General features: G+C 44.1%; 1 protein-coding gene and 1 non-coding gene across 2 annotated transcripts in view; one reads left to right on the forward strand and one right to left on the reverse strand.

Annotated features, from left to right (window-relative positions):
* Window positions 1–9170, reverse strand: part of LOC135525661 (A-kinase anchor protein 6-like) — a 277280-nt gene extending 268110 nt beyond the window's left edge. The window contains 1 exon segment of the mRNA XM_064953416.1: window positions 8838–9170. Coding sequence (XP_064809488.1) covers window positions 8838–9170 — 333 coding nt within the window.
* On the forward strand, window positions 4407–4482 carry trnat-ugu (transfer RNA threonine (anticodon UGU)). The gene has a single exon. It is a non-coding gene; the product is annotated as a tRNA-Thr (tRNA).
* Window positions 9171–14920: the final 5750 nt, after the last annotated feature.

Below are 14920 nucleotides of genomic sequence, written 5' to 3' on the forward strand. Positions count from 1 at the left end.
AGATGTGGGAGTCTGAACTGCCCCCCACGAGGTATCTCTGTGTGTCCGTTGTTTGTGTGTGCGCACACACACGCGTGGGGGTGTGATCTGTTTGTATTATATTCAGGACCACATTCCTGTAAAGCTTAGAGATGATCTAATGATCTAATGTTAAATGCTGTTGAAGTAATATGGCTATAGGTTCATCTGCCTCACCTAAAGACCATTCTGGTGGGGAGCTGCTGTAGACCACCAAGTGCAAACAGTCAGTATCTGGAGAATGTATGTGATATCAACAGAGATGTATACTTTCTGGGTGATTTAAATATTGACTGGCTTTCATCAGGCAGCCCACTCAAGAGAAAGCTTCAAACTGTAACTAGTGCCTGAAACCTGGTTCAGGTTATCAGTCAACCTACCAGGGTAGTTACAAACATCACAGGAATTAAATCATCAACATGTATTGACAACATCTTTCATAATGCTGCAGAAAAGTAATTTAAAACAGTATCCAAATTCATTGGACGTAGTGATCACAATATAGTAGCCAACTACTAGGAAACTAGGAAAACCAAAGTACCAAAGGCTGGGCCTAATATAGTGTATACAACCTACGGATATTGCCAAATACTTTAAAGATTTTTTCATTGGCAAGATTAGCAAACTCAGGTATGACATGCCAGCAAAAAAAAGCTGACACTACACATCAAGAATATCAGACCAAGTTATGAAAGACAACCATTGTAATTTTGAATTCCTTAAAGTGAGCGTGGAAGAGGTGAAAAAAGGATTGTTTTTAAGCCACCGGTGTCTGACAACTTGGATGGAAAATTACTGAGGATAATAGTGGACCATTTTTCCACACCTATTTGCCATATCATCATTTTAAGCCTACTAGAAAGAATAGTAACACCCCCTTTACTGGCTTAAATAGCCAAGCAATCAGCCTGTTACCAACCCGTAGTAAACTTTTTTTTTTAAATGGTAAAGCCAGTGTAGCTATGTATGCGGATGACTCAACACTAGACACGTCAGCTGCTACAGCAACTGGAATGATTGAAACACTTAACAAAGAGTTGCAATTAGTTTCACATTGGTTGATGTACACAGAGAGCTAACATTCGTAGTATGCATGTCAATCTCTCCTGGCTCAAAGTGGAGGAGAGATTGACTTCATCACTACTTGTTTTGTGAGAGGTATTGACGTGTTGAAAGCACCGAGCTGTCTGTTTAAACTACTGGCACTCAGCTCAGACACCCATGCATACCCCACAAGAGGTCTCTTCACAGTCCAGAACAGACTATGGGAGACGCACAAAATTAAATAGAGCCATGACCACATGGAACTCCATTTCACATCAAGTCTCATGCAAGCAGTAAAATGTATTTTATTTAAAACACAAGCCTTATGGAACAGCAGGGACTGTGAAGCAACACAAACACAGGCACAGACACATGCTAACACACATGATAACATACACACTATACATACACGTACACATGGATTTGTGCTATAGATATGTGGTAGTAGAGTATGGGCCTGAGGGCACACAATAATGTGTTGGGAAATCTGTCGTGAATGTATTGTAATGTTTTAAAAATGGTCTAACTGCCTTAATTTTGCTGTACCCCAGGAAGAGAAGCTGCTGCCTTGGCAAATACACACACACTCAACATTCTAGATGCAGCTGCTAGATGCAACAGCCAGGCCTTAGAAAGGGTTTCTTACTGACACCGGCTGATATACAGTAACAACTATATAAACAGCAGTCGAAAAATTGACTTCCTTTCAGTCACATATTGTCTACATCTGCAAGAACAACGCTGCAGGATTCTCTCCAAACACTCAATGTATCACCATAGTAACAACTTCCTCTATTTCTAACACTATCAACATAGTGACACTGAATTCATGTCTTCGTTAAATAGAGCACTATAACAGATTTCTGAACCAGTCCACTCAATCTAGTTTTATGGAAAGGGTCAAATTGTGTTAACCCCTCTCCTTATATCAAATCAAATTTTATTTGCCACATGCGCTGAATACAACAATTAGACAATTAGACCTTACCGTGAAATGCTTACTTATAAGCCCTTAATCAACAATGCCAGAAAATTATTGACTAAATTCATTTTTTTTTAAAGACCAACATAAGACCAACATACAATAACTATAATGAGGCTACATACTGGGGGTACCAGTACCAAGTCAATGTCCAGGGGTACAGGGGTACAGGTTAGTCAAGGTAATATGTGCAGTAACAGTCCAAAGTGTGGACACGCCTAATTAAAGGGTTTTTGTTTATTTGTACTATTTTCTACATTGTAGAATAATATTGAGATATCAAAACTATGAAATAACACATACATATGGAATCATGTAGTAACCAAAAAAGTGTTAGACAAATCAAAGTATATTTGAGATTTTAGATTCTTCAAAGTTGCCACCCTTTGCCTTGATGACAGCTTTGCACACTGTTGGCATTCTCTCAACCAGCTTCATGAGGAATGCTTTTCCAAAAGTCTTGAAGGAGTTCCCACATATGCTGAACACTTGCTGGATGCTTTTCCTTCACTCTGCGGTCCAACTCATCCAAACCATATCAATTGGGTTGAGGTCAGGTGATTGTGGAGGCCAGGTCATCTGATGCAGCACTCCAACACTCCCCTTGGTCAAATAGCCCTTATACAGCCTGGAGGTGTGTTGAGTCATGTGTTGGGTCATTGTCCTGTTGAAAAACAAATGATGGTCCCACTAAGCACAAACCAGATGGGATGGCGTATTGCTGCAGAATGCTGTGGTAGCCATGCTGGTTAAGTGTGCCTTGAATTCTAAATAAATCACAGACAGTGTCACCAGCAAAGCACCCCCACGTCATCACACCTCCTCCTCCTTCATGCTTCTCGGTGGGAACCACACATGCAGAGATCATTCGTTCACCGACTCTGCGTCTCACAAAGGTAAGGCAGTTGGAACCAAAAATCTCATATTTGGACTCATCAGACCAAAGGGCAGATTTCCACCCATCCATTGCTTGTGTTTCTTGTTCCAAGCAAGCCTCCTCTTATTATTGGTGTCCTGTATAATGTAGAAAATAGTAAAAAATAAAGAAAAACCCCTGATATGAGTAGGTGTGTCCAAACTTTTGACTGGTACTGTAAATGTAGGTAGGGGTAAAGTGACTATGCACAGATGATAAACAGCGAGTAGCAGCAGCATAAAAAAACGTAGGTTAGCCATTTGATTAGCTGTTCAGCAGTCTTATGGCTTCTTGGTGACAGAGGGCAGTATTTTCACATCCGGATGAAATGCATGCCCAAATTCAACTGCCTGCTACTCAGAAGATAAGATATGCATATTATTAGTTTGGATAGAAAACACTCTGTAGTTTCTAAAACTGTTTGGATCATGTCTGTGAGTACAACAGAACAGGGCTGGTTCCAGCAGGGTCTGTGTTCCAAGGTTATAATTGAAAAAATCTGCCATAATACAATGGCAAGGTCAGGGCCCATGAAACCCATGAAATAGTGATGATGCTCATTGCCATTGTTGCAAATTCGGGAATAACCAACCGCGATGAGGCATCGCTAGCTGTGAACAAGCGTTGCGATACGGTTGTAGGATGTAGGATGATCATTTAGACATTTCAAAACATTATTTTAACAACTCCAAACCAATTGCATGTGGCGCAGGAACTAACACGCTGCATTATTCTATTACAGTTTTTCTCAATTGCTAAAACACTAAAGCCCATTGGCTGAACAAAATTCTCAGTTGCCTGGACTCATGTAGCTAATGATGCAGTCTGTTGTCAATACCTTAAACCATTTCACATGGTAAAACACAGTCTGTTGTCAATACCTTAAACCATTTCACAAGGTAAAACACAGTCTGTTGTCAATACCTTAAACCATTTCACATGGTAAAACACAGTCTGTTGTCAATACCTTAAACCATTTCACATGGTAAAACACAGTCTGTTGTCAATACCTTAAACCATTTCACATGGTAAAACACAGTCTGTTGTCAATACCTTAAACCATTTCACATGGTAAAACACAGTCTGTTGTCAATACCTTAAACCATTTCACATGGTAAAACACAGTCTGTTGTCAATACCTTAAACCATTTCACATGGTAAAACACAATTTGCAGATCTCACTTAGACCTTTCAGCAAAACTCTAAACACATTCTCATTCTCAAAACACATTCTGCACTCTAATGCACATGTCATCCATACTGGTAAACACAAGTGGCAACAATCAAATACAAATAGAGAACATACGTCATATTGAACACAACCACTCAAAATTTATTTAACCTGTTTCAAATGATACGACCCAATCAATATAAGCCAGTTCAGAGAGCAAACAGGTTGTTGAAGGTGGGAAGGAGAAAGTCTGAGAATGGATACTGAAATGAAAAGGTCCTGTGTGGCTCAGTTGGTAGAGCATGGTGCTTGTAATGCCAGGGTTGTGGGTTTGATTCCCACGGGGGACCAGTACAAAAAACAGTATGAAACTGTATGAACTCACTACTGTGAGAGTTACACACACTACTGGATAAGAGTGTCTCCTAAATTACTCAAATGTAAATGATTCCAGTGAGTATTATAACATTGTAACATGTTCACCAAATCCCACTAGATGGCAGACTTCACCAGTGAATCCAAACAGACACACTCATTCTGAGAGTCCCAAGAATTCACTCTGGCAACAGAATGACACATTGTGTTATTTCATACTATTGATTACAGGGGTCATTACAGCTGGTCAAGTTGTGGGTTCAAATAGATTGAGGGAGACAAAGGCAGGGAGAAGGAAAAGAAACTTACTGAGAGAAATAACAGGATTGGTAAATCAACAAATATGTCATACTCTATATCAGCTGAGAGAAGGATCATAGAGAGAGACAGATTATGATATAGAATAATGTGATTTGTGTGACCGTGTTGCAGCTGTGCGTAACTGGCCGACTCCGACCATGGTAAAGGAGGTGCAGCGCTTCTTAGGGTTTGCCAATTACTACTGGAGATTTAGCCAGGTTTTTGGCCAGGTGGCAGCTCCCATTACCTCACTGCTGAAGGGTAGGCCGGTGCGTTTGCGGTGGTCAGCAGAGCTTTTAGTCATCTGAAGGCGCTGCTTACCGATGCTCCCATATTGGCTCATCCGGATCCCTCTTTGGCATTCATGATGGAGGTGGACGCGTGGGGTTGGAGCCGTGCTATCACAGCGCTCGGGCACGCCACCGAAGCTTCGCCCCTGCAAGAGCGAAATTATGACGTGGGGACCGGGAGTTGCTGGCTGTGGTAAAAGCTCTGAAGGTGTGGAGACATTGGCTTGAGGAGGCCAAGCACCCTTTCCTCATCTGGACTGACCACCGTAATCTGGAGTACATCCAGGCAGCGAGGAGACTGAATTCTCGTCAGGCAAAGTGGGCCATGTTTTTCAACAGATTTAGGTTCACCATCTCCAATAGACCAGGTTCCCGTAACACAAAGGCCGACGCACTGTCCCGTCTCTATGATACCGAGGAGCTGTCCATCGATCCTACTCCCATACCTCCGGCCTCATGTCTGGTGGCACCGGTGGTATGGGACGTGTGTAACGGTTAGAACCCACACCACCATAGTGTCCAGAGGGCCGGAAGTACGTGCCGCTTTGTGTTCGTGACAAATTGATCCGGTGGGCCCACACGCTACCCTCCACGGGTCATCCGGGAATTGAGAGGACGGTGCGGAGTCTTAGGGGAAGGTACTGGTGGCCCACTTTAGCTAAGGATGTGAGGTTTTATGTCTCCTCCAGTTCAGTGTGCGCTCAGAGTAAGGCTGCTGCCTAGAGGGAAGTAAGACTCCTGCCTAGAGGGAAGTTACAGCCCCCTTCCATTCCACAACGGCCTTGGTCACATCTGTCGGTGGATTTTCTCACCGACCTTCCCCCGTCTCAGGGGAACACCATGATCCTGGTCGTTGTGGATCAGTTTTCGAAGTCCTGCCGTCTCCTTCCGTTGCCCGGTCTCCCTACGGCCCTGCAGACTGCGGAGGCCCTGTTTACCCACGTCTTCCGGCACTAGTTTACCCACGTCTTCCGGCACCACGGGGTGACTGAGGACATAGTTTCTGATCGGGGTCCCCAGTTCATGTCCCGGGTTTGGAGGGCGTTCATGGAGCATCTGGGGGTCTCAATCAGCCTGACCTCCGGTTTTTACCCCGAGAGCAATGGGCAGGTGGAGAGAGGGAACCAGGATGTGGGTAGGTTTCTGCGGTCATATTGCAAGGACCGGCCAGGAGAATGGGCGAGGTACGTCCCATGGGCGGAGGTGGCCCAAAACTCACTCTGCCACTTCTCCACGAACCTGTCGCCTTTCCAGTGCGTGTTGGGCTACCGGCCGGTCCTGGCACCTTGGCATCAGAGCCAGACTGAGGCTCCTGCAGTGGAGGAATGGGTGCAGCGCTCAAAGGAGACCTGGAGAGCCATCCAGGAATTGCTCAAACGGGCTTGTGGGCAGCAGAAGGTGAGTGCTGACCGCCACCGCAGTGAGGCCCCCGTGTTCGCACCGGGGGATCGATCCGAAACCTGCCCCTCCGCCTGCCCTGCCGGAAGCTGGGGCCGCAGTGTGTGGGGCCATTCAAAGTCCTGAGGAGGATAAACGAGGTGTGTTATAGGTTACAGCTCCCTTCTTACTATCGTATTAACCCCTCGTTTAATGTGTCTCTCCTCAGGACGGTGGTAGCTGGTCCCCTGCAGGAAGGTAAGGTGCCAGAGGTTCCTCCGCCCCCTCTGGACATCGAGGAGCCTGCAGTACCTCGTGGATTGGGAGGGGTACGCCCAATTTTTCAGTTTTTGATTTGTTAAAAAAGTTTGAAATATCCAATAAATGTCGTTCCACTTCATGATTGTGTCCCACTTGTTGTTGATTCTTCACAAAAAAATACAGTTTTATATCTTTATGTTTGAAGCCTGAAATGTGGCAAAAGGTCGCAAAGTTCAAGGGGGCCGAATACTTTCGCAAGGCACTGTACCTTAATTCAACTAAGGTAGGTACTGTAAAACAACCACAATTCACCATAATTGCAAGTAAAACCTTCAAAATAGCCAATATCTGCCAACTCATATCCTGGACTGGCTGGTCTCTGCACTGCTGCACTAGGGTTGGGAGGGAGAATGGATTCTCTCTAAACATTGATGCGAGGCTATGTCCCAAATGGCACCCTATTCGCTATATGGTGCACTGCTTTTGACCAGAGCCCTATCAGCCCTGGTCAAAAGATCTGCACAATAGAAGGAATAGGTTGCCATTTGGGACACACCCTGAACATTGAGTCTGACTGCAGACCTCGCTAAGTCATAACAACAGACCAGTCCAGCTCCAAGGCTACTGAGAAGGTACAGCTCCCCTCATTATATCTAATCACCTCTTCCTCCTACAGGGTCATTATACTGGGATTTGATGTTGGACAATTCTGCATCTGACAGTGTTCTTTGCTATGCTGGTCCCAGATCAGTTTGTGCTGTCTCTTGTCTGGCAATGACAATGACATCCGGACCAAAACAAATATGCGACCAGGGTCAATATTCACAAAGGATCTCAGAGTAGGAGTGCTGATCTAGGATCAGGTACTCCATGTAAATATAATCTTCAGATCTTCAATCTTCAATCTTCAGCAAACTTCAGATGGGCCTGGACATGTACTGGCTTAAGCAGGGGGACACGTCTGGCACTGCAGGATTTGAGTCCCTGGCGGCGTAGTGTGTTACTGATGGTAGGCTTTGTTACTTTGGTCCCAGCTCTCTGCAGGTCATTCACTAGGTCCCCCCGTGTGGTTCTGTGATTTTTGCTCACCGTTCTTGTGATCATTTTGACCCCATGGGGTGAGATCTTGCGTGGAGCCCCAGATCGAGGGAGATTATCAGTGGTCTTGTATGTCTTCCATTTCCTAATAATTGCTCCCACAGTTGATTTCTTCAAATCAAGCTGCTTACCTATTGCAGATTCAGTCTTCCCAGCCTGGTGCAGGTCTACAATTTTGTTTCTGGTGTCCTTTGACAGCTCTTTGGTCTTGGCCATAGTGGAGTTTGGAGTGTGACTGTTTGAGGTTGTGGACAGGTGTCTTTTATACTGATAACAAGTTCAAACAGGTGCCATTAATACAGGTAACGAGTGGAGGACAGAGCCTATTAAAGAAGATGTTACAGGTCTGTGAGAGCCAGAAATCTTGCTTGTTTGTAGGTGACCAAATACTTATTTTCCCCCATAATTTGCAAATAAATTCATTAAAAATCCTACAATGTGATTTTCTGGAGAAAAAAAATTCATTGTGTCTGTCATAGTTGAAGTGTACCTATGTTGAAAATTACAGGCCTCTCTTTTTAAGTTGGAGAACTTGCACAATTGGTGGCTGACTAAATACTTTTTTTGCCCCACTGTACATATGAGATGCAAGATATGTAAACATTCTTAAAAAGTGGCATTATTAAAGTGACTAGTGATCCATTTATTAAAGTGGCCAATGATTTCAAGTCTGCATGTAGGCAGCAGCCTCTCTGCGTTTTTGATGGCTGTTTAACAGTCTGACGGCCTTGAGATAGAAGTTGTTTTTCAGTCTCTAGGTCCCAGCTTGGATGCATCTGTATTGACCTCGCCTTCTGGATGATAGCGGGGTGAACAGACAGTGGCTTGGGCTGTTAATGTCCTTGATTATCTTTTTGGCCTTCCTATGACATTGAGTGCTGTATTCAGAGACACTTTGTGATCACGGGCACCGGGTAGTTCTTTGCTACTAAGCCCTTTGAAATCATAATATAATCATTATAGCAATATGCGATGAGAGCCTATAGAGTGTCTAGTCCCTCTTACCTTGAGCTGCACTAGGTGTACATCCAGGTGTTTGTTGACTGAGTCCTGTTGGACAGAGTGGGAGAGATCCCGGACCCTGTCAGTGGTGGCCCTCAGCCACGTCTCAATCTCAGGCAGGTGCAGCACCACCTTCCAGTCCGCCCCTGTGTGCAGGGGAGGGGGCTTCTGGTTCTGATGCCTCAGGGCTGGGTCCCTCTCCTGGGCCAGCCCTTCTCTACAGAGACCACCCTGGCTGAGACTGGGGCCTGCCTCCTCCTCCTCAAAGCTGGGCGTGACGGAGGTGATCATGGGTGAGGCAGCCTCTCTGGCCATGGGAGACACCCCAACGTTCATGGTGAATAACAGCTAGATCCTATAGTTGATCGGGCCGTTCTCATATCAGCTGCAGAGAGACAGAGAGGGAAAGAGGGATGAAGGGAAGGAGGACAGGGCGGAAGGAAGGAAGGCGGAAGAAAGGACAGAAACATTCATTAATAACTGTACAGCTGCCAGAGAACATTTTATTTATATAGAGGGAAGCCAACTGGGTATTTTCGGTTGCAACCCCATAAATAGTCCCATTCATGCTCGGCTGGGGAATAAATCAGTCGTTGTTCTACAGAGACAACTAATATTAGCAGAGCTACAGTGGCTTGAGGAAAGTATTCAACCCCTTGGCATTTTCTCTATTTTGTTGCCTTACAACCTGGAATTAAAATAGATTTTGGGGGGTTTGTATCATTTAATTTACACAACATGCCTACCACTTTGAAGATGCAACAAGAAATACAGCAAGAAATAAGACAAAAAAACAGAAATCTTGAGTTTACATAACTTTTCACCCCCCCCAAGTTAATACTTTTTTGAGCCACCTTTCACAGCAATTACAGCTGCATGTCTCTTGGGGTATGTCTCTATAAGCTTGGCACATCTAGCCACTGGGATTTTTGCCCATTCTTCATGGCAAAACTGCTCAGCTCCTTCAACTAGGATGGGTTCCACTGGTGTACAGCTATCTTTAAGTCATACCACAGATTCTCAATTGGATTGAAGTCTGGGCCTTGACTAGGCCATTCCAAAACATTTAAATGTTTTCCATTAAACCATTTGAGTGTTGCTATAGCAATATGCTTAGGGTCATTGTCCTGCTGGAAGTGAACCTCAGTCCCAGTCTCAAATCTCTGGAAGACTGAAACAGGTTTCCCTCAAGAATTTCCCTGTATTTAGCGCCATCAATCATTCCTTCAATTCCAACTAGTTTCCCAGTCCCAGCCGATGAAAATCATCCCCACAGCAGGATGCTGCCACCACCATGGGATCGGGTTTCGGGGTGATGAGAGGTGTTGGGTTTGCACCAGACATAGCTTTATCCTTGATGGCCAAAAAGCTCAATTTTAGTCTCATCTGACAAGGGTACCTTCTTCCATATGTTTGTGGAGTTTCCCACATGCCTTTCTGGCCACTCTTCCATAAAGCCCAGCTCTGTGGAGTGTACGGCTTAAAGTGGTTCTATGGACAGATACTCCAATCTCCGCTGTGGAGCTTTGCAGCTCCTTCAGGGTTATCTTTGGTCTCTTTGTTGCCTCGGATGAATGCCCTCCTTGCAGCCCTCTCTTGGCAGGTTTGTTGTCTTGCCATATTCTTTCATTTTTTTAATAATGGATTTAATGGTGCTCCGTGGGATGCTCAAAGTTACGGATATATTTTTTTATAACCCAACCCCGATCTGTACTTCTCCACAACTTCATCCCTGACCTGGTTGGAGAGCTCCTTGGTCTTCATGGTGCCCCTTGCTTAGTGGTGTTACAGACTCTGGGGCTTTCAGAACAGGTGTATATCTACTGAGATCATGTGACACATATTGCAGACAGGTGGACTTTATTTAACAAATTGTGACTTCTGAAGGTAATTGGTTGCGCAAGATCTTATTTAGGGGCTTCATAGCAAAGGGGGTGAATACATATGTACGCACCACTTTTCCCTTATTTTATTTTTTAACAAGTTTTTTTTTTTACTTCACTTCACCAATTTGGACTATTTTGTGTATGTCCATTACATGACATCCAAATAAAAACCATTTGTCATTGGGTTATTGTGTGTAGATTGATGAGGGGGGAAACAACAATTGAATCAATTTTATAATGTGGTTGTCACGTAGCAAAATGTGGAAAAAGTCAGGGGGTGAGAATACTTTCCGAAGGCACTGTAAATTAGACCCAACAACATCCACAAAACACCACCGACATGAACTGCTTAAACCAGACAGCATTCTCTGTCTGCCTGTCTGCACACACTTTATCCCTGCATGTTAATCACTGTCCCCTCTAATTCACTATGATTATACTGGCAAAAGCAGTAGTCATTCAGTCAATGTTCTGCTCCCCACCTGGCCAAGATGGCTACTGAGTCTCCAGCTGCTGAGGGGAGAACCAATAAGATAAGGTTTGTGTTCCAACGGCCAACGTTTACTTTTTTAATTTGGCTATGACAGTCTATTTCAAATCAGTCTTACAGTATTTAAATCTGAAGACAGTATGGTTTGAAGTGACTGTAATGCATCAGAAGGGTATTGGGCAGTTCAGAATAACATCAGGCAATCACGTTGTATGATATTCTGTATAGAAAAGAACATCACTAACCACGTTATCATCCAGCCATGTCATGTGGATTAATTACCTGATGCATGAAAAAAAGTAATGGCACCAGATGAAATAAATGATGATGAACTTCACAGGGTGGTGAAAGTGCAAGGGGATGAGCTTGATGCTCCTTTCCCATAAATATCGAAGGCCTTATTCTGTGAACATGATGATCGATGCTTGGTTGAAGTTTGACAAATACAAATAATATCGCTCTTATCCATAATAATTTCATAATATAGGTAGCCTACCCGCGAGATGTTGGCTAGGGGGCATGTGCCAAGACCAAACTGAGCACATTTTCTATATAACGCAACAGTTTGCGACAAAACCCTCAACAAAGTTGAAAATGCCATGGAAACTCATTTAACTTCTATTTCTAATTTGATACTGTACATGGGAATTTAACCACAGAAAAGTTATTTTTATGTGCACTGTCATCACGCGCAACATTGCATATGCAAAAAGTAAGCTTGACAGAAAAAACATCTCTGGTGTGAAAATGCGCGTATTCTTTTATGCAGATTTTAGAATATTCATATTACTACTAACCAGTGGTGTAAAGTACTTAAAAGTAAAAATACTTTAAAGTACTACTTAAGCAGTTTTTGGGGGTATTTGGCAAGTTATATTCCTAAAAAAATAATGGACTTTATACTCCGTACATTTTCCCTGACACCCAAAAGTAGTCGTTACATTTTGAATGCTCAGTATGACAGGAAAACGGTCCAATTCACGCACTTAAAGTGAAAAGTCCTGGTCATCCCTACTGCATCTGATCTGGCGGACTCCCTAAACACAAATGCTTTGTTTGGGAGTGTTGGAGTGTACCCCTGGGTATCCTTAAATATTTAAAAAATCGTGCTGCAAAAAATCTGGTTTGCTTAATATAAAAAGGAATTTTGAATGATTCATACTTATATTTTTGATACTTAAGTATATTTAAAACCAAATACTTTTTTACTTTTACTAAAGTAAGATTTTACTGGGTGACTTTCTATTAAGGTATATTTTATTCAAGTATGACATTTGAGTCATGACAGGACTGACGGTAATGTCATGACAGAACTGATGGAAACAGAATATGTTTTGGTAGACTGTTGGTCAAATGAATCATGTGAGAAATGGCTGTGGAAACACTTATGCGCTAATATTAATAACCATTAAAGTTAACTTGGAGTTACACTATGACATGTTGTGTTGTCCTCCCACTATGACTCATCAGGAAAACATGCAGTTTATTAGGCTACAGATGAAATCAATTATGATGAACTTCACAGGGTGGTGAAATTTAGCTCCTTTCCCATAATTATCGAAGGTCTTATTTTGGTAACATGATAATTGACGCCTAGCGGCCATTTGACAAATAACAATAATCTATCTACTTTGTCTATATTAACAGTTCGCAGATACAGTGTGAGTAGACAACAGCCTACATGATGAGATTATTATGGACATTTGTATTTTTGTCAAAAGGCAGCCAAGCATCAATCATCATGTCATCAGAATAAGACCCTCAATATTTATTGGAAAGGAGAATCAAACTCATCACCACAATGTGAAGTTCATCATAATTTATTTAAAATCGGTAGCCTAATAAACTGCATGCTTTCCCGAGAGGACCACACAACATGTCATCGGGTGACTCCAAGTTTACTTTAATATTGTAACGACCTGACTAGATCATAAAGGAACAATTGTCCAGACAGAGGGTTGAGTTTACGAATTGACGGTTTATTAACCCAACTTTACACAGGCTACTGTTTGGCCGTAGCCCACGCCAAATAAACGATAGATTCCCCACAAACCAACCGTGACCTTCTCTTGTGAAGGCCAGACGTAAGAGAGAGAACAAAGGCTAAACCTGGTCTTAACTTCCAATGCTCCATCCCCCTGCCCAACCCCCCTCTACGCCACTCTGCCAACCGCAAGGATGCCCGGCATTAGAACATTCCAGGCATTCCCATGATTGGCAGCTAGTAGGTTGATTGGCATGTCGGACCCCGCGAACACTGGGTACTGGTAAGTACAACACAACCACCTACTAGCCTAACACATAACACACAGCTGTCTGTGCGGGTCGCTACAATATGATGGTTATTATATAAATATTTGCACATAAAAGCATTTCCACTGACATGTCTTGCATAATAAAATGTTACCAACACAAAAAGATCCCACCTTTGGAAAGTTACACAGAGGCTCTCAAGGGGTGGTCACGAGAGTGCTCAGGGAGGTATGTGGGGGTTTCCATGTCCAGTCTCCACCGTGCGCATCCACTCAGAATATGCTGATCTGGCTCTCGCCTTCTGTAAGAAGAGGGCGACTAAATTACCGCCCCATCGATTGGGGGATTGTGCGATAAATCTCCTGGTAGACGCTGCACTTCCCAGGAGTCACGTGTATCCTCTGTCACAGATGGCGGATATGGAAACATATGTCTCCGAATCTCTGGGACAGGAATACATTTGGCCCTCCACTTCACCTGCCTCGTCAAGTTTCTTTTTTGTGAAGAAGAAGGATGGGGGTTTGCGCCCGTGTACTGACTATCGAGGAATCAATCAGATCACAGTGAGGTATAGTTACAAGATGCCTCTCATCGCCAGTGCGTTCGAGTAACTGCACGGGGCGCGCTTATTCATAAAATTGGATCTCAGGAGCGCTTACAACCTGGTGCGTATCAGGGAGGGGGACGAGTGGAAGACAGCATTTAGTACCACCTCAGGGCACTATGAGTACCTCGTCATGCCGTACGGGTTGATGAATGCTCCATCAGTCTTCCAGGCCTTTGTTGACAAGATTTTCCGGGACCTGCACAGGCCGAGTATGTGTCCCTGGTGCGCAGGGTGCTTGGTCGACTGTTGGAGCATGACTTGTACGTCAAGGCTGAGAAATGTCTGTTCTTCCAACAGTCCGTCTCCTTCCTAGGGTACCGCATTTCCACTTCAGGGGTGGAGATGGAGAGTGACCGCATTTCAGCCGTGTGTAATTGGCCGAATCCCACCGCGGTAAAGGAAGTGCAGTGGTTCCTAGGGTTTGCCAACTACTACCGGAGGTTTATCCAGGGTTTTGGTCAGGTAGAAGCCCCATTACCTCACTTGGCTCCCATGCCGGCTCATCCGGATCCCTCTTTGGCGTTCATAGTGGAGGTGGACGTGTCCGAGGCTGAGATAGGAGCTATGCTCTCTCAGCGCTCGGGCACACCACCAAAGCTCCGCCCCTGTGCTTTCTTTTCGAAGAAGCTCAGCCCGGCATAGCGAAACTATGATCTGGGGGACCGGGAGCTGTTGGCTGTTGTCAAGGCTCTGAAGGCATGGAGACATTGGATTGAGGGGGATAAACACCCTGTTCTCATCTGGACTGACCACCGCAATCTGGAGTATATCTGGGCGGCGAGGAGACTGAACTCTCTCCAGGCAAGGTGGGCCATGTTTTTTACACGTTTTGTTTTCACTCTATCCTACA

Source organism: Oncorhynchus masou, chromosome 32 (genome assembly GCF_036934945.1).
Source record: "Oncorhynchus masou masou isolate Uvic2021 chromosome 32, UVic_Omas_1.1, whole genome shotgun sequence".
NCBI classification, from domain to species: domain Eukaryota; kingdom Metazoa; phylum Chordata; class Actinopteri; order Salmoniformes; family Salmonidae; genus Oncorhynchus; species Oncorhynchus masou.